General features: G+C 41.4%; 1 protein-coding gene across 5 annotated transcripts in view; it reads left to right on the forward strand.

Moving 5' to 3' along the window:
* LOC115049921 (A disintegrin and metalloproteinase with thrombospondin motifs 2) overlaps positions 1-24747 on the forward strand; it is a 102904-nt gene extending 78157 nt beyond the window's left edge. For 2 of the 5 annotated variants that reach the window (XM_029512547.1, XM_029512548.1), the window contains 18 exons: positions 4213-4296; positions 5987-6143; positions 7208-7313; positions 7475-7618; positions 8329-8461; positions 10245-10358; positions 10461-10606; positions 10835-11010; positions 12882-13015; positions 13103-13226; positions 13758-13838; positions 13957-14120; positions 14266-14422; positions 14542-14677; positions 14837-15044; positions 15446-15575; positions 16620-16709; positions 20107-24747. In XM_029512547.1, coding sequence (XP_029368407.1) covers positions 4213-4296; positions 5987-6143; positions 7208-7313; positions 7475-7618; positions 8329-8461; positions 10245-10358; positions 10461-10606; positions 10835-11010; positions 12882-13015; positions 13103-13226; positions 13758-13838; positions 13957-14120; positions 14266-14422; positions 14542-14677; positions 14837-15044; positions 15446-15575; positions 16620-16709; positions 20107-22004 — 4182 coding nt within the window. In that variant the 3' untranslated portion in view covers positions 22005-24747. Of the gene's footprint in view, positions 1-4212; positions 4297-5986; positions 6147-7207; positions 7314-7474; positions 7619-8328; positions 8462-9064; positions 9095-10244; positions 10359-10460; positions 10607-10834; positions 11011-12881; positions 13016-13102; positions 13227-13757; positions 13839-13956; positions 14121-14265; positions 14423-14541; positions 14678-14836; positions 15045-15445; positions 15576-16619; positions 16710-20106 lie in introns of all 5 variants that reach the window. The other 3 variants (XM_029512543.1, XM_029512545.1, XM_029512546.1) reach the window with 3 other exon arrangements.
* Positions 24748-26009: the final 1262 nt, after the last annotated feature.

Genomic DNA, 26009 nt, shown 5'->3' on the forward strand with positions numbered 1-26009 from the left:
AAGTTTAAGGAATAAATAGAATGAGTCTTTTGATTTTCTAAGCATAAGCAAACTTTCTACAGTGATGATGGATTAGGAAACATTTTTCATTAGATTTTTGTCAATGTTGTGCTGTCTGCTGCCTTAGAAAGAGCTGACATGTAGCCAACAGTGGCGCCAAATCAGGAAATGACATTTAGTTTGTTTTAGTTTGGATGAAAAGCTGCTCTTTATTGTAATATTTTGTTACTTTTGAGTAACAGTCTGAAGTGTAGCACAGTTTGTTATATTAAATACAAGAAAACACCTCAAATCTGGACAATTAAATGTATTACAAAGTACAGAGAGCACAGTCACATTTGCGCACGATAAAACATAATTGGATTGTATAAAGGTATCAGTGCACATTAACATAATACATAAAAATGGCTTTGTGGCAACACTGTTGATGTGTGCCAAATGCCAAGTGGAGGCCATTGTCCGGTAATTGTCCTTTGTGGTGAGAGATTTAGTGGCGATTTAGAGTGAGCTGTCTGTCTACCTGTCTGTTTCTCCTATTAATGGAGACCTTTACAGAGGTGCTGCATACTGTTAATCACAATGGATATGAATAGTCACTGCTGACGAGGGAGGTGCGTGTGTGTGTGGTTCATTTTAATGATGCATATTGGATCATATCTCAGTTTTTAAATGTTCCTATTTCTGTTGAATGTAGACGAGCTTTCCAAACTCTTCTACTTTATGGAGCACACACACACACTCACAGACACACCCACAGCAGGGCAAAGTTGCTAACCTGCAAACCTATAGCCTGGGTGCTCAGTAATGCCGCCCTTTAGCATATCAGAGCTCAGCCAGCAAGTTTAATGAGAGACATGCCTGTACAGTTGCTAACAAGAAGCTGTGTGGGTGTGTGTATGCGTGCATGTATGAAGGAGCACTTCTCATCGAATAGGCGGGTGTTATGAATAGCTGTGGCACATCTGTCCCCCAGTGCACAGCATCAGAAGACGGGACTAAACACTCACCACATTGTGTGTGTGTGTGTGTGTGTGTGTGTGTGTGTGTGTGTGTGTGTGTGTATATGTGTGTGTCTGTCTCATTAGAGTGGGACTTGCAGTGTCTGGGTCACCTGGAAGTCAACCGCTCCTAATTGGCCAACAGTTGTCAAGGAAACGGGGTTGGTTCAGGCCAAGTGTGAACTGACCCGACGAAGTGTCCAAGTCGTCTCAGACAAACAAACATTTACAAATACACATACGCACTGCCGTTAGTGCCATTTACCTCAGCCAGCCAAGATAACGAGGGAGTGAGACAAATGTTACCAAATGAGAGACAGACATACCAGTAGGCAGCCAGACAGATCGGCAAGATGACACACATGCAGTCTCAGACCGGGTTAAACTGAGAAGACAACAGAAGCCTCTGTCTTTGTTTGATGGTTACCTAGCAACTCTGTCTCTTCTTTAATGTGTGAAAGGAGCAACCAAAACATGGAGCTGAAGGTCGCTGAAAGAAAACCTTCCCCCTTTTTTTTTTTTCCTGTGACCTGCACTGTGAAGCTCATCCCATCTGCTGTTTCACCTGTCACATCAGGACAGTCAAGTTTTAAAAGGCCGTTCCCAAAAAAAAAAAACATGTCACTAGTGGGGGGAAGTGATTACTGACTTTGAATCTCGTTCAGTAAAATGAAAAATCTTTTTTCACGTCATGGAACCAGTGTGGCGCTGTAGCTCATTTGAGTAATGACTGAAAAAACACGGCTTTCAAACACTGATGAGCAACATGGTTTGCTTCACTTGGCTTATAATACACGAGTTTGCTGTTGAGCACCCTTTTGGGCCAAAGCCTACTGAAGTTTAAATGACTGATTACTTCCTTTGCTGGTAGAAGAGAGTTCCACCTTTCATTAAAAAATTCTCATTCTATGATGGCTGTTCACTTTAGCCTACCTGCTCACTGAAGACCTGTAGTGTATGAATTCGTTCCAACGGAAAGGCAAATGAAACATCCACCCCGCAGCTGCATAACTAACGTTAACTTTGGTGCTAACGTCGGGTACCTCTCCTCCCCAGTAATAACAGCGGTCATGTTACTGCTGTAACCACGTGAACAATGAACGAAAGACCAGAAGACCCGAAGACCCGTGGGTATGAACCACGAACGAATCACTCATTTCTACACTGAGACAAGTGAATGAGAGGCTCAGGACCCAAAGACCCTATTTTATGAATCATGAGCGAATCAGCCTTTCCTACACAGAGAATATGCGGCAGAATGACCCGTTTGCGAACAAATCTGAGCCTGTGGCACTTCATAAGGCATCACATGGGCCAATATTGAGACAAACATGTTACTCTCACTTAAACATCCTGAATATACTGCCCGCTACAGGGGGCATTCACTGTGCAGCAGTTTCCAAAAAATCCACCAGAAATGTGCATGAACATTTGTTATCCATAGGTTTTGAAGTTTTAAACTTTTTTTGAGTTCTCAAGACTTTTTGTTAAAACATAAAAAAAAAAAAAAAAAAATTACTGTTATTGGCTTCTAGACTGCACATCTTTCACAGTAAGTGTGACAGGATACTTGAATATATGGACCTAAAGCAGGAACTGAGACACATTATTATATATAAAATAGTGTATTCCTATTTGGGGTGCACTACCAACACTCATTATTATAGTTAATGTTGTTGTGTTGCCTTATAATCCCTCATGATCACAATGTCCTCCAATATTGTTATCTTCCCGCACAGCTGAAGGTCAAATAGTCTCAGTTAATGTTAGTCTATCTTATTTCCAGTATTCAAAATGTTATTTTAGTGAAATTAGCAGAACATATCAGACGGTTAGAGTAATTCTCATCATAGGAGCACATGTTCCTAATAACACAAAGTTCATGCAAACCTTTAAATCATATGACTTTAATTTGTGGTTTCTAGACATGATGTGAAGCTGTTAAGGCTTTATGTTGCAGGCATGTTTATGTGTTGACGTAATCAAAGACATTTATTCCAGTCGGTTTGTGGTTTTATAATTATAATTCTGACTTGAAGGATCACTCATTTGTTCCTAAAAGACAGCTGGAATTTCCAACTTTGTACAACGTATGGAAAAGAGCATTAAGTTTCATCAGACCTTTCTCTGCAGCTCCATGCAGCATTTGTTTCCTACGGATGCATCGTCTCCGCTGCCTTCCAAGCTTTTACTCTTTTCTCACTTTGCCTCTGTGCTTCTTCTCTCCTCTCTACTTCTTGCCTCTTCCCCACTGCCTCTCTGTCTCTATTCATAGCATTCCTGAACTCTGTTTCATACCTTTCTCTCACTAGATGTCTCTGCAATTTTTCTCCTTATCTCCTTACCTCTATACATGTGTGTGTGCACGCGCACGCGTGTGTGTACACAATACGTTACTCTTTCTCCACAGCATGTCCATCAGCCATCTCATTATGGCTGTCTGTTTTTACATCCCTTTGCCTCATTAGGCACCACGCACAGCCACTGAGGACAGCAGGCCTCAACTCCTGCGCCAATTTACCTCCATCTCTCTTGCTCCCTCTCTTCCTCTCTCCCACCCTCTCTCTCTAGCTCTAGTTTTTTTATCTGTGAGTGTGCATTTTTTTTTTCAACCTTATTACTTCATTCCCTGACTCTTTACCTTCCTTTGGATCTTTTATCCCTCCGCTCCTCTCCATTTGTACTCATGGGGAAACTGAATTCCTAGCACTCTCAAACTCTCATATCATCTAAATTGGCAAAACCGCTGTAATCAAACTGTTATCTGAAAAGGAACAATCAAATTTTGTTTTAATAAGAAGGATTTTAGATTTTTGAAATCAGGTAACCATCTTACTTCAGCATAGAGACTAACTTGATTGTGTCTGTCCAAGAAATAGTCTTATAGAACATAACATATATGAAGGTTTTAACATGATATTGGTATTGATATTGGATTAGAAGTGAGAGAAGGTGGCTTTGCTTATCTCCAGATAAGAAGGCTGTTTTCACATGTTTTCAGTTGGTGTTACTAAACTATGATAATCAATTGCTACAGCTTCATTTTTTTATGAATGGATATGAGGGGTATTTATTTATAAGCATAAAGATTATGAAATCGCCAAATAAAATTACTAGTGATAATTATAAAATAATAATATTTATATCTTGCACATTTCTGTTTCGGCTGCTGATACTTGTTTTCCCTTTTGTGTCCTTTGCTCTGTGACTCCAGGTAAATGAAATCTACCATGACCAGTCTTTGGGAGCAAAGATCAACGTGGTCCTGGTGCGGATTATCATGTTAGGGTATGGCAAGGTAAGACTTCACAGGACACGGATTCTAGCGAAAAAGCCCAGTGAGCTACAGTTCCTGGAAAGTGCGTGCGTTGTCTTTCTGTCTTTCTTTGATACTGCGATTTTTGCTACAGCCGCTTTAAGTACCTACAGTTAGAACAGCCAAGTCATACACACGCACTCGTAAACAAACACACAGATGTATACGCACACTCATCAGCACGCACTGATGCCCGGAGCCTGTTATTCCAGTGGACTGAGCAAAAGAGGAACTAAAAGCATGCAGCATCCCAGGGGAGTGTTTTCAAGTCGCACGCCTTCACAGTTCAGCACCAAAGCACACAGAAACTCTGCCCGTTATGCAATCAGCTCTCCTCCCAGAAGGATGCAGCAAAGAATCATGGGAAGTCCAGGCGAAGATAAACAATCAATAGCCCTCCCTCATTCATAAACAGAGAGACCAGATGATAGGGGTTTCATCCTTTAGTTCTCGACTGTAACACTATCTGCCTCTCAGTGCTGAAAAGATAAAGAGTGAAAGGGTGAGAAAAAGACATGGCAGGAATGGAGGAGGGCAGGGATTACCCCACAGGATGATACAAATGATTTCACTGCCGGAGAGGAGCACTGTGATACACTTAGGCTGCTGTAGCCTTATCTCTTCCTCTCCTCTCTACAGTCCCATCGGAGCCTGGGAACACACACACAGACACACACACACACACACACACACACCCACGCTCCTACATTGGTCATTCTGAGCCAGCCTCTATGCAGCTTCAGCCAAAGCTCGGGCTGTCCATCATCCCCAATTACCGTGGCAACAGAGCTGCACCCAGACAGCCTGCAGATTGGCTATGTGACCCTGAATGCAGGCGTACCCACACACCCACACTTCACGCATACACTCACAAGGCAACACAAGATGTATACACAGTACACAAACACAAGATCATAGAAACTCCCTGAAACACACACTCAAGAACCTGATGAACATGAGAGAGTGCACAGACTCCAAGGCACGTTTGTGCAGGATACAGACTTTATAATCCATCATGTGCAGAGGCATGCCATATGTCTTTGCTGCAGAGCACTCACACTACACAGGCTCCTTGCTGATTCCGCTGTGTGTTGAGCATGCGTGAAACTGAGAGGAAATGTGGAAAGTGAGGCAAAAGGGAAACAGTGGAAGAGAGCGATGGAGAGATTTGCACAGCAGAAAGTTACAAAAGTAAGAGTAAGAGTGAATATCCTAGTGAGGAAGAGCAGGAGAGGTGAAGGTGAATGGAAGGAATTGCTGGCATCTGGTTGTGTGTGTGTGTGTGTCAGTGTCAGTATTATGCATCTAATCATAAGGGAAGATTCTGTAATCGGACACGTTTTTGGCTATTCGTGCATATCTCGTTAATAGGCAGCTCTGTTCAGTTTCATGTTCATTAATTGAAATAATCAAAATTACAAGATCACAAGCATTTTTGTGTTAGTACTATGTGTTTGTGTTTGTGTGTGTGTGTGTGTGTTGTACACCTCAGCAATTCACAAGATGTGTTGACAATATATAACATTATGACACTGCCCTCTACAGGGTTGAATGAAATGTTGCTCCCCCAGAGCAGAAGCATGAAGCCAGTATAGTCCGCTGTTTTCGTATCATCTTCACACTCTCCCACTGTCTTTTCTTTCTCCTTTTATGTATGTGTCTCTCTTTATAGTCCGTGAGTCTGATTGAACTGGGGAACCCATCTCAGAGTTTGGAGAATGTGTGTCGCTGGGCCTTCCTGCAGCAGAAGCAAGATACAGGGGATGCTGAGTATCACGACCACGCCATCTTCCTCACAAGACAGGAATTTGGCCCCACAGGCATGCAGGGTAGTAAGGACACACAATTTATAGTCCCATCTGTTTAACATACAGGACATGCACCCAATCTGCACACCAAATCTCTTGAGGTTTTAAAGCTCATAAGTGCTCATAGAAAACTCCCCTCTTCCTTCCTTCGCCTTATACAGCTGCATCGCACACTGTGGGTTTGGTGGTTGGTGGTTTTCTGTGCAGCAGAGTGCAGACTAACAGGCAGGCCCAGGGGAGAGGCCTTTAAACGCAGTGGCCTAGCTATCCAGAAGCCCTTCAGCTGCCCTTGGGCTCAGCCATCAGCAGCAGAAAATCAATAGACAGAGCAGGGCCAGCCACAGCTCTACAATTAAAGGCAGGACAGACAAGCACACGGGGAGTTAGAGATTGTCACATGGAGGACAACGGTTTAGGGTTAGGATCAGACAACCAAACGCACACACATTTATCCCTGTGTGTGTCTGTGTCTAGAAGTGCAGTAGTATTTATATATTTAGAGTCATAAGTGTCAGATTTAATAATAATAATAATATATTTTATTGAAAGGTGCCTTTCTTGGCACTCAAGGTCACCGTACACAACAGATTTAAGAACAGCAGCAAAAAGAGGCAGAGAAATGAACATTAAGTGAGCAGTTTTGAACAGATGCGTTTTAAGTTGTGATTTGAAATGGGTGAATGAGTCTCTGTTCCTGAGTTGGGGTGGTAATGAATTCCAGAGACAGGGAGTGAGTTCCACAGTAATCACAGGGGTCTTGTATGTACACAGCTATGACAGTAAAATTAGGTAATTGTCTCAGCAATGACTTACAGATCTGAAATTGTTAAAGCATTGATTTAAGAAACATACTGAGTAATTGGACAGTATAAACATAAAATTTATGTAATTGATATATGACTATTTATTGAAAAAAGGTTAAAAAAAAAATAATAATAATAATATCTGATTTCTCCACTTCCTTCAGTGTTCCTTCAGTAGTTAGTTTGAGAAGGTGGACATTGACAAGGTTTTCACACTCCCTGAGGATTTAAGTTGAATTTAAGAGAAAATTTCAACAGTTTGTGTCGCTTCTCGTTGCCTAGGTTACGCCCCTGTGACAGGAATGTGCCATCCGGTGCGGAGCTGCACTTTGAACCACGAGGACGGTTTCTCCTCTGCCTTTGTAGTGGCGCACGAGACTGGACACGTGTAAGTGCACCAATGTTGTGATCTGTACAAGCAGGCTTACGCAGCACAGGTCCACCAATGTTCGATGAGAGGGCCGCTGATGCCTCCCTCCTGTATTTCTTGTTCTTCCTGCCTCCCCAATTCTCCCCTGTCCTTTTCTCTCTCTCCCTGTCCGTCTGCAGCCTGGGGATGGAGCACGACGGCCAGGGGAACCGCTGTGGAGACGAGGTGCACATGGGAAGCATCATGGCTCCTCTGGTCCAAGCTGCCTTTCATCGCTTTCACTGGTCCAAATGTAGCATGCAGGAGCTTGGACGCTACCTTCAGTGAGACACACACACTCACACACGCTTATACTGGGATTTCATTACAGCAAATGAGTTCTTAAAGGTCAACAATTTAATCAGTATTTCAGACGGAATTTGCTTTAAGTTGATTTTTTTCAGGCAGTCTTCACAAGATTAAACTTTAATAAGAAAGCTTTGCCATCAAAATGGTATAGTGGTTGTTTTTAGAACATGTCAGTGTTTCATGTAAAGCACTTCTATAAACTGGGTTTAATTGGAGGTCATATGGGCAGCACTGCAGCATAGTGCTCCACAGTAAGAAGTTCCCAGGTTTGGGCATGTTCTCCCTGTGCCTGCGTGGGTTTCCTCCAGGTACTCTGGTTTCCTCCCACTGTCCAAAGACATCATGTTTGGGTTAATTAGTGACTCTAAACTGTCCGTAGGTCTGAGTGTGAGTGTGATGAACTGGCGACCTGTCCAGGGGGACCCTCCTTGTCCAATGTGAGCTGGGATTGGCTCCAGCACCCTTGTGACCCAGAAACGAATAAACAGTAGATGAATGAATGAATGGAGGTCATATTTTAGCTTATTAGGCAAAACATTCATTGGTTTCAGCTTCTGGAACTTTAATTTTGGAACCCTTAAAATTCAGGAAATATTTGCAGTCTATATTTTATCATATGAAGACTGACGTGAGTAAATAAAAGAATCTAATTTTTTATTTTTTTTTCTTTAATTTTATCGCACAGTTCCTATGACTGTCTCCGTGACGACCCCTTTGACCACAACTGGCCCTCTCTGCCTCAGCTTCCTGGTTTGCATTACTCCATGAATGAACAGTGTCGCTTTGACTTCGGTGTGGGCTACACCATGTGCACCGCGGTAAGAGATCCACTTAGTACAACCTAGCCACGTTAGTCCAGTCAAACTAACATTTGACAGGAGCATCATTCTGAGTTAAGAGTTTAGAATAGATCAAATTTGGACTTTTCCTTTAGCGTACTGAATCCAGCACTGACTTCTCTCTCTAATCAACACTGCAATGAAATAAGTGCCACACATACACAGCTATTCACATTCTACTGATATCCTCTGCTTTCCTCTCCCGGCCACTGGTGGGATTAACATTTTACTTAAAAGCAGGTAATTGGTTTTGATACCAATTTCTTTTTTTTCAGTTGTCAATGTTAATTACAATAAATATTTATTTCAACCCTACATTTGACTTGATACCACATGGAACATCACAACCAGTTCTTTTTGTAAATACAAAAATAGTCACAAAGTAGACAAGCATCACCCAGCTGCAGCACCTTGCCCGGCATTTAGTCCCCGCCTCCAGTCGCTTTCAACCTCTCTTTGACTGTGAAGCCACTGTGGCACGGAGTTGGAAAGCTGTTGCTTGATTGAAAAGGGGCTTGTTCAGAGGCTTTGCACACATTGCTAGATTACCCTCTATTCTCTTGTCAAACCCATTCCCCTCAGCTACAAAAGGCGGGCCAATCAGGATCGCAGGTAAGGTAACCCCACCTCCCGGAAGACATGTGGCCCGTCATTCGTTTTCTCCGATTTTTGGTTTTGTTTTGTTTTTTTTTTCCTGACTTGTCCTCTAAAGTTGTACTTGTTTGTAATGGTGCTCCTTACTTTTCTTTTTTATCTGTACTTTGTTTCTCTTTTGTACTCATCGTCATGTTTTGGATGTTAGTCTGCAGGATTCTAAAATGCTCACATTTCGAGAGAAAGAGACTATAAAATCCCTAAAAACACTGTGACTCTACTGCTTCACTGGTTCAGTGGCTACATTGCAGTTAAATAGTTGAAATGTACCATACCCCAACCCTTCTCCTTCAAATCTGTGTTAAATCACTGCAGCTCTGGCAGGAAGAGTCTCATTATATTGGCACACTTGTGAATATAAACGAGTGGAAAAGGTTGGAAAGATGTCTTTCCTATCCAAGGGGAAAGGGCTGAGCCAGAACAGAGGCTGTTTTTCCCATGTTTCACTTCAGCTTTTAGGATCCTCCATTCTGATGTCATTGGTGATTACCTACCACAGTCTAGCCATTTATCGTGAATCCCTCTTTGACCTGCAAAGGTCCCCTGGGGTCATAGTGGGCAGGGAAATCTTTGTAACGGAGGGAGGAGGGCACAGCTCTTCAGACACTGGACTGCAAGTTACTTTGGTGCTATTCTCATCTTGGTTCATATCAGACAAGAAGGATAATTTGGCCCTTGATCTGTGTCTAAGGGCATTTTAGAGGTCAACAAGACCTCAACTTCTGGCCTTTTAACCTTGCCCTCTGCCCTCTGACCTCCCTAGTGGCCTAATTAAACCACAGCTGTCTCATTTTGAGAGTCCTCTCTCGTTCATCCTTTGGTTTAGTTTGCATGAATGGCTGTCTGTTTCTCAGTGGAGCATAGTGTACAGTGCAGTGGCATAGTGCAGGGTTGGTGTTGTTGCTGGGTATAACACTGTTGTGGTTCTTGTTGTGGAATCTATTTCTTCTCATCTCTCTTTTATTTCCTATTCTCAGTGTTAAGTCTCATTCCAGCTGTCTCATGATGGTTGATTTGTTTTACTGAAGGTCAGTCTGTTGCCCAGTGTGTGTGGATTGCATGTTCGGGCTTTTGATTGTAAGAAGGAGTCTCTGTTTGTCCTCCACAGTATCGCACATTTGATCCATGCAAGCAGCTGTGGTGTAGCCACCCAGAAAATCCCTTCTTCTGCAAGACCAAGAAAGGGCCACCCATTGATGGCACGACATGTGGCAACGGGATGGTACTTTAACACTATTGTACTTTGATTCACATTAGGTCTGAGAAAGGACATTTGTAAGTCTCATTTAAACCACACCTGTCTTTTCTTTTTGGCCTGTTGCAGCACTGCTTTAAAGGTCACTGCATCTGGTTGACCCCTGACATCATAAAACAAGATGGAAACTGGGGTTCATGGAGTGAGTTTGGCCAGTGCTCCCGCACCTGTGGTGGAGGGGTTCAATTTCGTACACGTGACTGTGACAATCCAAGGTAGGAACTGTTCCTCTGTGCTTAATTATACCATATTCAACTGAAACACTTGATGGTTGTGACTGCACAGAGACTTCATTAACATTTATCACTGTAGCTTGTGTAATTGTGCGAAATATGGAATTTCTAGTCAGCGCCTTCAAGGGAAAGCCAGTGAATCTTGAAATAAAACATGATCCACATTTAGATGGATGAAAATTGTCATTTGCTGTCCTGCCACCTCCTCAGACCAGCCAATGGGGGACGTACCTGCGTGGGGGCAACCTATCAGTTCCAAATGTGTAATGCCGATGAATGTCAGGATATTTACAGCGATCCGCGAGAGGAGCAATGCCACGCATGGGACCCTCGCTATGAAGTCCACAGCAACAAACAGCATTGGCTGCCTTACGAACACCCGGACCGTGAGTACAGACCAACAGTTAGAAAGACTCTCACAAGAAAGGGCACCAACCTGAGAATTACAAATGCACTGTTACACATTGTGGAAGTCAGATGATGAAAGTTTAAAATTGAATGTAAACAAATAGTTTGTGAACGGAGGTCGGGTTTTGGATGGTTTTATATATATCTGCTATTGACATTGACATGTGGTTGTCCTGCTGAGTCTTGGTGCAGCTTTGAGGTATGTCTACACCCTCCCATAAAAACACAACATGTCTTTGAAGATCTCTTTAAAAATAATCTTTGAACTTGGTGTCTTCTCTTTGCCCCACCCTGGTCATTTGAACTTAACCAACTCCCTGTTCTTCCACACTTTTCTCAATCCATCCAGATGTGCTCACTTGTATTGGATTCACAACTGGACCCCATAAATCTTTTTGTGTCTGTGTGAGAGAGCGAGGGAGCAAAATGTGAACAGGGAGGTGAAACTCAATTCCAGTCATGGTTTCTCATCTCCTGAGTTTTGGATAGAGTAAAAATAGAGAAACAGTGTCAGCTCCAAATGTGAAATTGTAGTATTGTAATATTTGTAGAAGTACTCCACCGATTCAGACACAACACCACACACAAGGACCGGGACGTTACTCGTTGTTAACGTTTTTGTGTGTGTGTGTGTGTGTGCAAAAAGACAGAGCTGTATTCAGCTGTGACTGATGAGGAGTTGGACCGTGTTGTTGTCAGTGATGTCCACAGAAGACATCCAAACTCTGGATACAAGCTAATGCGTGTTCCAGGTAATAATACGGCCACGATGTATAATGAAGAATGAGCCGATTGTTATGGAGAAATAATCCAGGTTGGGTCAGGATTATACATTGTGGCCATCTTCTTACCTGGGACACGCATAGAGGTGTGTGTGTTACAAAAACAATTACAGTTAAAAACAATGAACACTGTTAGACTAGCACTTGTAGTAGTAAAGTAAAGTAGCAAGTAACGAGAGCATCAATAGAAATGTATCGGAGTAAAAAGGACAATATTTGTCCTCAAATGTAGTGAATTGAAAGTAAAAGTATCCCCTAAAAATAATATTCAAGTAAAGTACAGATTCAAAAACTGTACTTAAATACAGTACTCAAGGAAATGTACTTTGTTACTGTCCACCCCTGAATTGGAGTCACTGTCTTTTGTCTCCATTTGGGTTTATTCCCACTTCAGCAGATATACTGTAAAATACTCGAGCAAAGTCAAACAAGGCTGCCCTGTGTTTTTGTGCTTGTTCAACCATCTGGTTAGAAAGATTCCTCTGAACCTTAATAATAAATAATAATAATAATAATAATAATAATAATAATAATAATAATAATAATAATAATAATAAATAATAACCATAAACGAAGAAGGAGGCAAAATAATTCATCTTAATCTTACTTTTGATGAAAACTTTAGTTTTCAGCCTATTTCCTTTTTTCGTGGTAAAAAATATGATTATCTGTGTGATGTCTGATAATACTTGCATTGACTGGATGGGGAGACAAGTCCATATGTCCATATATAAATTCTACTTTATTTTAATTTCACTTACACTGTGGCACACATATATTACACTTGCACAGATGTACTTTAGCTTGTTTATTAGTGTCAAAGTGGATTATGCACATTTGTAACAAAATTAATGAAGTAGGGGTTTTTATTCTCACTGGAATGAACTGCCTGGTTTGTTTCCAGAGGCAGATGTTTGTTCCACAGACAGTCAGACAATGAGACACACAACCTTATGCTGACTCATAGAAGGCTCGGTTTCGAACATGAAATAACCACTTTTTTGTTGTTGTTGTTGTTGTTAAGATGAAATAATTAGAATATAATGCATTGTGTGTTTGTTTCCCAGCTAACAAACGCTGTCACCTGCACTGCCAATCCAAGGAGACACGAGATGTGGTGTTCATGCAGAGGATGGTCCTGGATGGTACACGCTGCTCATACAAGGACCTACACAGCGTGTGTGTGCGTGGAGAGTGCGAGGTGAGTGCCGTTGTGTGCGTGCATAAGACCATACAAGCTCCATGTATTCACATGCCCATGTCAATCATTTCATGTCTTCGTGAACAGAAAGTGGGCTGTGACGGTGTGGTCGGGTCCTCAAAGCAGGAGGACAATTGTGGAGTGTGTGGAGGTGATAACTCCAGGTGTAAAACCTTTAAAGAAACCATCACACGCACTGTCAAGAAACAAGGTAAGCACACACGAACAGTCACAGAAACCCTCATCACAATCAGGACAGGCTTGACTTGGTTCTATCTGTGTGGGAGGAGTCTCGTGGTATAAAGTGCAAGGTAAATCGTTAGTTCATAGCCAGAATCCTCAACATTTACATATGTTTAACTAAATATCGCCCTCTAGAGGACCATTTTTAACACAGTCCTGTTCAAACGTCAGTGGGAAAGGCGTTCACCTTGTTCCCATGTGGGTAGAGAATTTGTCTGGAAGTTACATCAAACCTCAGGGTGTGAGCTAAAGTATATTATCTAACTCGTGACCTCAGGACAGACACAACTGCCAACTATGGCAACAACATATGCCAAGAATCAGATGTTTATCCTGCATAAAAAGTCAAGACCACAGGGATTTTCACGAGTGAACAGGTATGCTTGTTTGAAATGAGTACCAGCTCTTTGCTGGAATAGGTCAGGCCTTTATTCAGGAAACTGTAAAATGAACTTCTGATTATGTCGGAGTCACAAACCAGATGTTCTTTTCATTTTAGTTTTCCTCAAAATACTTGAAATCCCCAGAGGAGCGAGACATCTACTGATCCAAGAGCTGAAAGCAACTTCACATATTTTAGGTATTTGACACAACATGTTTAACACTCGCTTAGATTTCTTCTAAACCTTTGTGCGTGTGTCTCTGAGCTTGTAATTGTTGTTGAAGTGCAATTCAAGGCTATTTCTCAAAATCTGCAGCTGTAAAGAACGTGGCATCAGGACAGTTTTTCTTGAATGGGGAAAATGAATACCCAGAATCCCACTCTGTAATAGAAAAGGGCGTGGAGTGGGAATATGAGAATGACAATGACAAGGAAACCCTTCAGACCAATGGCCCTCTCAGGCATGGAATTTGTATCATGGTAAATAATGAAACAAGAAGCATTTTCTGCACTTCAGATGGTCAAAATTTTATTTGAAACTTCACTATTTTGTCTGTAATAGTCATACGTTTAAAGTTTTCATTAAGGTCTGCATTTCAATTTATGTAAATCTTTCCGGTTGTAGATGAAATTACATGGAGATGAGGATGTCAGTTTGTCTTATAAGTACATGATGAACATGGACGGTGACTCTGCCATTTGGAACAACGTGCTGACGGAAGAGAGTGCCTATGAGTGGGCCCCCAAGAGGTGGTCGTACTGCTCCAAAACCTGTGGTAGAGGTACAGAGGAGCAAGGATGGACACTGGTTGCGAGACTGCTGTGTCTCAAGAGATCACCTTTGCCCATTTTGCATGTCTGCCTTGTTTTATATTTTGTTTTATATCCCTTCCTGCTGTAGGGAAGCAGTATCTGCGATTTGGCTGCAGAAGAAAAGTCGACAGTAAAATGGTCAACAAGACTTTCTGTAACAAGTCCAAACTGAAACCTAAAGAAGAAATCAGACACTGCAACCTGAAGCCCTGCCCTACACCCATGTATGCATTGGATTATAAACCACCAACTTTAAATTCAAAGCATATGGTTTACTCACTGGCTACACTGTGATACACACAACTTTTCTGTAGTAAGTTTGCCCTTTCTTTCATCCTGTAATTTTGCCATTTACATTTTCTCTGTCCTGTGATGTTCTCCAGTTGGGTGACGGGGGAGTGGCAGAGCTGCAGTGCAACATGCGGAGGGAAAGGCCTGCAAATACGAATAGTCAGTTGTGTCCAGCTGTCACATGACAACACAACACGCTCCACCCGCAAAAAGTTCTGCAACAAAGACCGGCCTGAGTCCCGCAGAGCCTGCAACAGACACCTTTGTCCTGGCCAGTGGAACGCTTTACCTTGGTCACAGGTGCACAGGCTGAATATGGGTTCGACCTTTCCAGGAATGTAAACTGAAAAGCTAAGAATAATGTTTGAACAGGAAATGTTTATGAACTATAAAATATTTGCAGTGATATTTTTGTATTGAAGCCCAGGAGTTAGCATTTTTGTGAGTCTTTCGTGGTCTTACATTTCACAAGACTTCCATGAGACCGTACTCTTGGCAAGTTTGAGAAGTCTGAAAAACACATTGTGTTTTTGTGACACTCTCAACGCAGAGTAAGCCAAGCAAACCGATTCAGGAAATAATCGTAATATTGGTGTTTCTTTTACACTTCTTTATACTTCTTTACAACATTCAGTTTTTTCCTTATTTACCCAGCAATTTGTTAATATGTGCTGGTTTGTGTTAATGTTGTTCATCTACAGTGCTCAGTGACATGTGGTAATGGGACGCAGCAGAGGCAGGTTCTGTGCCACACAACAGACAACAACCCTGGCCTGTGTCTGGACAGAAAGCCTGACACCATCAGAGTCTGCCGCTTGAATCCGTGTCCCAGTGAGTGCTGAGGAAACTCCAGTTGTATATCAGGGTCAAACAAGACTATGCAAGAGCAGAGATTAGGTCTTAACTGGTCTTAACCGAACAGAAACGCCAAAGGTCTTAACTGAACAGAAAATGTGTAATCTCATCCTGAATTTTGGGGAATAATACTGGACAAAATGACACACTGGGTCTGAATTTTTCACTCACTGTGAAAATCACCTACTATTTAAAATAACAAGCTGCAACAAAGTGACAGACCATGTAATTTTTGTGATATTGTCAGAAGGGCAGGAATAAGGATTTTTTCCAACTATAAAGCTTTAAGGGAAAAGGTGAGGTCAATACTAAACTAGTCATCCAATTGACCCGCGGTCCCCAACCCCCGGGCCCTGGGTCTTTTGAACCGGGCCACACAGAAAGAATAAATAACTTGCATTATTTATGTTTTATTTATTATCTGAATCTGAACTATGTTTTAATTTGAAAAAATGACCAGATTCTCTCCGTTACATCCGTCTTATGACTCACTCTTGACATGTGTCAAGACGCTTGTCTCGGTCACTTGATACGTTACCGCTAAAATTAAACCCAAAAGCTAGCGAAATGATGAAAAAGGGACAGTTTCTTTGTGGAGGGGAAAAGGCCCAGTGAGGAGACAGAAGAAGAGCCAACGACTTCCATGAAAAAGAAAGCTGTATTTAGGTTTGGGCTGAGGGGGCAGAGAGAATGTTACTCATGTTATGCTGTTGGCATACGAGGCTGGCAAAGTTGCATACGAGTACACAGTGGATTCACGTTTATTATGATATTTAGAAAATAGCACAGTTTTTATGCCGATTGCATCATTTTATTTTGTTGCATTTATCCGCCACACGTTTAAAGCCGGTCCATGGAAATATTGTCTGACATTAAACCAGTCCGTGGCACAAAGAAGGTTGGGGACTGCAATAGACCATGACATCAGAGATGAATAGGGCATCAGAGAAACAATACATTCAGAACTAAAAGAATTGTGACACCATACAAACATCATAACTCTCTCTCCTCTCTCTGCAGAAGGCTCGTCAGACCTCCTCAACAAGAACGGCAACATCCTGAACCAGTGGCTCTCTCCCAACGACCCAAACTTCTCAAAGATCTCCTCACGTAAAACCTCCCTCATTAGTTCCCAGCCTGGCCTCCACAGCAGCAGCCACTGCTGCATGTCTGTCCTCTGCTGGGCTATGCCCGTCTCTGTCCTCCTGTCTCTGCAAGGCCGGCCCCGGCTGGCCCCCTGACCCGCCCCTCCCCCACGCCCCGTGCCTGTGCCCACGCCCGTGAGCGAGCGGCAAAGCTTTTGCTTCTCTTTTTGGGGGGGGGGTGTTGTTGCTCTCTCTCTCTGTGTATGAGACAGCTCTGACTGGGGGGAGGTCTCTGGCTCCTGTGTGTTCTAGTTGGTTCTCTCTTGCTCTGTCTCTCTCTCTCTAGCTCTCTCTCTCTCTCTCTCTCCTCTGTGGAGCATTGTGTTGTAACCACTTGCCAGTCGAAAACTCAAAAGATCAACAAAAAATTTGATGTGGAAAGGATTTCGAAGTGGCAAGGCGAACAGGTTTTCAGTGACACCTCCTGAGATTTGTCCAAGAGCCGCTCATATGTGTCTCTGCATTTGGCGGCCATGTTTTGCGCGAGCTAGCTGTGTGTTGTCATGGATTACCAATCCTGAGATGCAGCTGCAGTTTTTCCTTTTTGTAGCGCATTGTGGCAAGAAACAGGTGTGAAAATAAATACAAAAGTTATATAAATATCTATATAGAGAAAAAAAAACGTTATTAAAAAATATATGAAAGCTTTATTGTGAATGTGATCTTGTCACAATGAGGACATCTTTGCTAAAGTGCTCATCTGACATCCTGGTTCCATTCGAGGATGAGAATGGCATCTCATTCTACAGTCCATTCTCAGATTGACATGAACTCAATCCAGGAACAGGAAGTGACATAAGCAAACCTTCTGATTTTAGGGGGAGGAAAATTTACGAATTTGAAGTAAAGGCAAAGAGAAAAAAACAAACAAAAAAAAAAAAAAAACAGGGTAGTCTGACCGCTTGAGGTTGCTTCCCATTTCACCCTACCATCAGCCATCCTCTCTTTGACTGTTATACTAAAGTTCAATAAATGCAGCTTATTTGTGCTTGCAGACTTTAAACAAATACATCTATAAATATATTTGTATTTATATATACCTATAAATCTAAATCTATATGAGTAACAATAATATTAATAATGTTTTACCATGAATAAGCTGTAGCTTATTTGCCTAAAACCTTTGGACTGCTATTGATCGCTTAGATCCTTGACTGTTACGTGTATTTTTTTATTGATTTTACATGAATACAGATGAATATTTAATAAAGGTAAAGTGTTTCGGGGGAAGGGGTTAGACCTATAATATGCAGGACTTGGTCAGTTAGTTGCCTCTCCATTCTCTCAGATGGATCAGTGGTTTCTTGTTTTCTTTAAGGATAGGATCACGTTTTGTCATGCACATATGCATCCATCACCTGTGTGTGTGTATACAGTATATAATATGTGCGTGTGTGTATGTGTCTGTCTGCCTGTGTGTGTGTGTGTGTGTGTGTGTGTGTGTGTGCGCATGTCTGTCTGTGTGTCACTCTACGTGTTTGTTTCTGTACTTGTATACGTGGTTGGATGTGTGTATTTCGTGAAAGTATAGATGAGTGTTGACTGAGTGAGGAATAGTTGTCTTGATAGTGGAAGTGTTTGTGTGTGTGTGTGTGTGTGTGTGTGTGTGTGTGTCTGAATATATGTATAGCTGTCTTTCTGTCTCTGTTCTTTGTGTGTGTGCATGCTTGTTTGTGTGTTTGTGTGTGTGTCTCTGAGTGTGTGTGCAAGGGTGCTTAATCATTCGGGCTTTAACACATCGCAATCAGATACAGAAATACCTCATAAACTTTGATTTGAGAGCGTCCAGCGATCTCATTTTATTTTGATGAACATTAACCACATGAATAATGCCTTATCTTGGATTGAATGTAATGGCATTTATCTGTGAAAGAGATGACTTCACTCATTCAAAGTTTCACTCAGAATAGAGGCAGCTTCAAACCAACTTAACAAACTCACACCCGCCAACCATCAAACCTACCAAGGTGATGTTGGACCAATGTCCGACTACTGGGAAGGGTTTTCAAAGGGCCTAGGGTACTGACACATATGGCGTCTAGAAAAAAACAAAACACTTCAGACTTGTCATTGTATTGTGATCACATATTTCTGTTGTGACTATGTAGCGAGCTATCCAAGGTTTCCTTCTGCTGGAGTTGGACTGTATGAGACCAAGCCAGACCTAGCAGTGCGATACTGTATATAACATTGGTGTTGACTGTAATTAATAATGTTCATGACTGTTATCTTCTTCTATAATATTCTATACTATGGGTAACTGTTTTGTGGCTTCACTGGCCTGCTGCGTGGGGCTGGCTAACGTTTGGCTAACGTTGAAGAAACATTCAGATGGACTACGTGCACTGCGTCTATATGCACTTTGATTTATCAGGGAAATTTTATTAATGTTTTGTAAATGTTTCATATGACACTTAATGTGCCATTCCAATTTTTACATCATCATGGAAATTATGTATTTTATTTAAACAACAAATATAATTTATGTATTTCATAGTGGGTTTTTTTTTTGTTTGTTTGTTTTTTGTTTTTGTTTTTTTTTTTCAATTGATAAACAGATTGACCGGTTGATTTCAAAGTAATGAAGTGTTTTACCAAAGTGACTGTGAACTTGTAACTTTCAATACAGTTGAATTATTTTTCTTAAGAAAAGAATATATCTATATATTGGGGTGGGGGGCGTACATCTCATTGTTTCAGTTCCTGTCATTCTCAACAGCAAAGTTGTATCAATAAAAATGTTTTAAAAAGTGTGATCTTTCTCTCACTAGGAACGTTCACTGGCTTGATGGTTTTTTTGTTTTGTTTTGTTTGTTTGTTTTTTTTTTTTAGCAAAGCACATTGCCAGGAGAACACGCTTATTGTTGCTGGCATGGTACAAAAAGGGTGCATGTCAAGTGGTAGAGTTTTATAATGGAACTGAAGTTTGATGCACACCTGAAAGAAAGACAACACAAAGCTGCTGGAGCAAGAAAAAAAATAGGCATCAGATGTTTTAGATGAGAAAGAATTATATTTACAACACAAGACTGGCAACCCTTCTTTTTCCATTTCAGTTGCTCTGGACTAATCTCATGACTGCTCTTGATGTTTGGGTTTTTCTCCTCTTCCTTCCTGCATTCTCTGCTAATGGTCTGGCTTTACTACTGTACTCTGCACGGTGTGGAACCAACACACACACACACATGCGTTTGTGTACTTTCTGTAAAAGCTAACATGCACACAAACTCACCTGTATCTTATTGGTACATATTTTTTCAAGCACAAGGACATATCTCAGCAATCACATACACACATATCACCCCTTAATAGTTTCTCCCCATTGGCTGCACCCAGTCTCAGCTGTGTTTTCTCTTTCACAGGCCAGCGTTGTCATGGAGATCGGTCCATGTTTTGTCGTATGGAGACGCTGAAGCGCTACTGCTCCCTACCGGACATCCGGCGCATGTGCTGCAAGACCTGCAGCAATGTCACCATAACATTGCCTCCACCCAACCTCATCTCCAGAACAACCACCACCACCTCCACCCGACCGAGTGTTAAAACTCCTCCACCCACCACCATTTCAGCTCATCCTTCTACATTTACCACACCAATCCCTCATTCCACCCCAACTTCTCTCAGCAGCTCAGACGTGATCACAAGTCATCTATCATCTGCCACCGATGCTCCTGCCCTCCCTACCACCTTTTCCATGACAACCGCCTCAATTATTACAACCTCTCCCAGCACCACTGCTCATCCCCACCCACTGCCTGTTCCAGACACAGAAGAAAGTGCAGATCTGGAGTTACAGATCACTACAAATAGCCCAGCCACATCTGGTATAACAACTACTATAGACCTTACAGCAGCCACCAAGCCAACAGTCTCAAATCCAACAGAAAATACCACAAAAGCAGACACCCTCCTGGAATCCAAGCCCATGAAGAAAATCCCTCCAAAGAAAAATCCCAAAAAGGTGATTCCACCAAAGATCAATCCAAAGAAGAATATTGCAGTGAAAAATACTAAGGTCAGTCCCAAAACGAAAACAAATGCTGTTCCAAAAAAGAATACTCCTGCCAACGGCAACCCCAAAGAGACCACTGCCAAAAAGACCGCACCGAGGAAGACAACTCCAGATAAACCAAGTCCCAAAAAGACAACTCCAGATAAGCCAAGTCCCAAAAAGACAACTCCAGATAAGCCAAGTCCCAAAAAGACAACTCCAGATAAACTCATTCCTGAGAAAAAACTTAAAACATCTACCAAAAAGGCAGGTCCATCAAAAGCGAGTCCCAAAAAAAACAAGCAGCTGAAGCCAAAGGTGCCAAAGCAAACACAAACCAAGCCAAACCAAAAGAAGAACCTAAAACCCGGACCCAAAAATGCTACAGCCTCAGAGGTAAAGGTCAGTAAGACGAAGGGCACAATGAACAAGACAAATCCAAAAAACAAAACACTTCTTACATCAACATCGTCTTATTACACCACAGCTCCCCCAACCAGAGTGTCATTTACCTCCACTATTTCCTCTATTACTAGTCTGTATGATCCATCGCCTGTCCCTAGGTCAACAGTCAATGTGACATTCAACAATACAGAGACCGAAGGTACAACTGCAACTCTGCCATGGAACCATGACAGCACAGACATTGAACTGGTAACACCTAGCACTTTGGGTGATCTTGCAACATCTGCTCAAAATTTTGATGATATGACAATTCCCAGTGGAGCTAGTCCATACAGTGATGTTACCATGACTACCAGCGGTGATTTCACAATAACTAGCGGGTCTGTTCTCAGTGGCGATGGCATCACCATATCGTACAGCCATGTTGGAATGGTCAGTGAGACCATGGTGTTGGATGATGGCCTCACAATGGTGATCCCAACCATCAACAGCGAAGACATGACAGATCTGGCCTCCACACCCTGGCAGGATCTTTCTGAATACATTCCTGTGAGCATTCCCCCACCAACCTCAGAATCCATCACTGCCCCAACTCCCTTCACAGCAGAAACCCCTCTAGTCATGACCGCCACAGGCTCTACTATAAGTCCTCAGGGGAGAGCAGAGGAGAAGAGCGAGAACAACTCCATTGATATCTCATTAAACAGGATAACAGGCACAGACAGTGACATCTCTCAGAGCAACCTGATCTCCAAGCGCCGGGTTTACCTCAGTGAAAGAACCAGGAACAAGCGCATTCAGGAGCTTCTGGAGGAGAAAAGGAACTTTCTCCTCAGGATGAAGAGAGCCCATGCAGCGCGATAGACCAAGCCACTTCATTTCTCTTATAGAGATGAACATTTTCTTTTTCCCCCTGTGAATTGCCTTCAAGCTCTCTATCAGACTTCCCCATGAGAAAAATAACTTCTCTGTCATATCACTATCATGACAATCAGGCGTGCTGCAGAGAGATTATATTGTGTCTAAATGTTTGAATAGTTGCAATGAAAAAAGAAAAGCCCTTTAGACTACAGACTGCTGCAGATTTGAAACAAATCACCTTGCGCGTGTAAACAGAAAAAGACAAACAGAGGGGAAAAGTGTGCTTCCAGTTTGACCAGCACTTTACAAAGCCAAGCTTTGATCCCTCTTAATCGCCCACAGTCTTGTTTGAGGATTCATTCAATGGATGATGTAGATAAGATATAAAGTAGTTTGTAAAATGGTTTTATCCGTACTGGCACTTATGGGACAACAGAACCTACAAGCTACAATCCAAATTTCCATCCAATATTATATTACTGCCCAGGACTGCAGCCCAGTTCCCCCCAAACGGATATGAATGCCTCTCAGCTCCCTGATAATGGCTGCTGTTGCGCAAAATGAAAATGTGCCCTTAAGTGGCCAGCACTCTGCACACACTGATATATGGAGCCTTTTGAAGGTGTGACAGCAATAATGATCATGTCAAACTATCAAAAGTCAAAGTTTCCTTTTTAGTTTAATTTCATTGTGAAAGTTTACACTACTTGGATCTTGCTGCCTTTTGCAGAGCAGTCTGCCTGACTGCACAAGGGCTTTCCTCACTCAGGAAGTCAAGCTGCAGGTGAGGGACATTGACGAACACTTGGTGCTTCCTGGATTTTGATAATATATTTATATATCTCACTAAGCTAATTGTAAAAACAGACTTGTTGAAGACAGAAAAAAAATTTTGATTGCAATTTTGTTTTTCTTTTATCAGTACAGTGCTTTTGTTGTCAGAAATGACACGTTGAAGAAATATGATAAGCCTGTTTTGTATTAAATGTATCCACATAGAAGCTTTAAGGGACGGTATTTTTTTTTTTTTTTTTCTGAAAGTTTTAGTATTTGTACATCTCTAACTTGCAGTAATTGCAAAAGCACCTATGCATCTATCTGTACGATATATGTACATATGAAAAAGAACTTAATTTTTAATATTTATTAAAGTTAAAGCGCCTGTGGAATTTTGCAAAATGTCAGTCTTATGTGATTTTGTTCAAGAGACAGCTGCTGCCCTGTGGCATCAGTTGTGGATATCTGTACGCTATGATTAGAACTTTTCCTTGATCTATATTTAGCTTGAAACACTTTCACTTTCTTAGTAGTGCAATATCTGGTACATAGAGGGAGACTGGTTTCATGTATTTATATTGTCCGTATTCACTCCAATTAGCCCTTTTTCGGTGTCTTGTAATGTATCCTGACAAAATGAGAATACCAGGATAAGTGCACATTACCTTTGAGATCCAAACTCTAAAATCACTGCCACCGCTGAGATCTGAAGCAAGAAGCAATAATGTTAAGCACATAATGACAAGTATGTGCAGCACATGAGTCAGCATGACTTTACAAAATATCCAACTTTTTTTGAGACCAGCTCAGGAAATGATTGGCTGACACACTGAAAACCTCGGAAAGTTTTTGCACTGAGAAAAGTAAATTCTACAAGAGCGATAATCAAGTACACTTTACTTGCAGATCTTCTTTTATTAGCAAACTTCAGGCAATCTACTGATGATTATTAATATGGTCATTTAATTTTATTCTCTCCTTCTTTTTAAGTTTTACATAGACTCTGACTGCATCAAACTGAAAAATCTCAGCTGATCCAGTGGCTTTTCAAGGTAATTTCTGAATACGTTTTCAAACTTATTTATGGACTGTATTTAAGTAACATTTACACATTTTACAGAATTTGTCTGCAGTTTAAATTGCAAAAATTTGTTCTTAATGTTTATGATTATTGACAAAATGACTTTTAAAAAACGAGGCAGTTGTTTAATTTAACACCTTTATGTGTTATGATGTGACAAAACATCTGTTCACAGTTAAATTCATATCGCTAGAATAGATATAACACCAGATTGTCCTTTCCACTTTTCTATACATTTAATGCAGCACAGCACAAATATATTCCGCTTCATTTTGATGGAATAGTATGTACATTCTGCGATGTGGTGAAGGTAAAACTCTTACAACTTAGAAGTGCAAAGCACGACACACGTTTTTTTACCTGAATAGCCAGAAGGCTTTGCTTGTGATACAGCTTGCTGTAGAGAGCTTGCTGCTTGAGAGGGCACTGTGTCTACTGTAGAAAGCTCTTGCTTTGGGCTTAAGGACAAAAACGCAAAGACAAAATAATACATTAATACTACAAAATAAAAAAAAAACTGTACCACTTTCAAGCCAACGTATTTTTGATAGTATGGTGTCAGAATATTTTGAAATATTGCTCTGATCTAAAAAAAAAAAAAAAAAAAAGAGACACATCTCATACAGAATCTGTTTCCACGTGTTATTTCTGGTCTGGTCTAGTCTCTAGTGGAAAATAAAGAGTTAAGAAATGTCCTAAACAAATATTTTTAAAAAGGTGGTGACGGTGAACTTGGGACGAGAAACGTCGAGAAAGGTAAGAAACTGCGCAGTTAGCTTGTAACGTAAGCTAACTGGTCAGCTCTAATGCTAACCTCCATTAGCCTAGCTTGTGTTAAAGTCCGACACAAAACTTTGACAGAAACAGCTGAGTTTGGTAGCTCCATCAGAGAGGAAGAGACAGAGAGGAGAGGGCTGCAGCTGCAGACAGGTAACAGAGAGAGAGAGACGGGGGTTTATTTACGTTGTTGGCTTAATTTCCGCACTTTTCGACAAAGATATTGACCGCAAATTTAGAAGTACTCCACCGCTTCAGACACAACAACACACACAAGGCCTTCACCTACTTGTTGTTAATGTTTTGTGTGTGTGTGTGTGTGTGCGCAGAAAGACAGACCTGTATTCAGCTGTGACTGATGAGGAGGTGGACCGTGTTGTTGTCAGTGATGTCCACAGAAGACATCCAAACTCTGGATACAAGCTAATGCGTGTTCCAGGTAATAATACGGCCACGATGTATAATGAAGAATGAGCCGATTGTTATGGAGAAATAATCCAGGTAGGATGAGGATTATACACCGTGGCCGTATTCTTACCTGGAACAAGCACAGAGGATGAATGAACAGACAATGAACAGTAATGTTAGACTAGTGCAAAAGTAGCGAGTAACGAGAGCATCAATAGAAATGTAGTGGAGTAAAAACTACAATATTTGGTGAAAATGTAAATGTAATGTAAATGTAAATGTGGTGAAGTGAAAGTAATAGTGTCCCACAAAAATAATACAGATACTCAAAAACTGTACTTAAGTACAGTCCTAAAGGAAATTTACTTCGTTACTGTCCACCCCTGCAACTAACTATCTCAAGATGTTGGCTGGGCAAAAGAATAAAGGTGTCTTCCTAACAGGAGGTATGTTAGCTGTGATGCTAGCCAGCCAGTTAGCAAGAGTCGCTACCCGGTTAACAGGCGAGTTTGTCGCCATGGTTACAGCAGAGGGTGAAAACTGGGGGCCAACACAGGGTCAGATTTAGTGAACAGTTACATGTCGGATATAAACATTAAACACAGTCAGATTTAGTGAACAGTTACATGTCGGATATAAACATTAAACACAGTCAGATTTAGTGAACAGTTACATGTCGGATATAAACATTAAACACGGTCAGATTTAGTGAACAGTTACATGTCGGATATAAACATTAAACACGGTCAGATTTAGTGAACAGTTACATGTCGGATATAAACATTAAACACGGTCAGATTTAGTGAACAGTTACATGTCGGATATAAACATTAAACACGGTCAGATTTAGTGAACAGTTACATGTCGGATATAAACATTAAACACGGTCAGATTTAGTGAACAGTTACATGTCGGATATAAACATTAAACACGGTCAGATTTAGTGAACAGTTACATGTCGGATA

The sequence above is a fragment of the Echeneis naucrates genome, chromosome 10, assembly GCF_900963305.1.
Source record: "Echeneis naucrates chromosome 10, fEcheNa1.1, whole genome shotgun sequence".
Lineage (NCBI taxonomy): Eukaryota > Metazoa > Chordata > Actinopteri > Carangiformes > Echeneidae > Echeneis > Echeneis naucrates.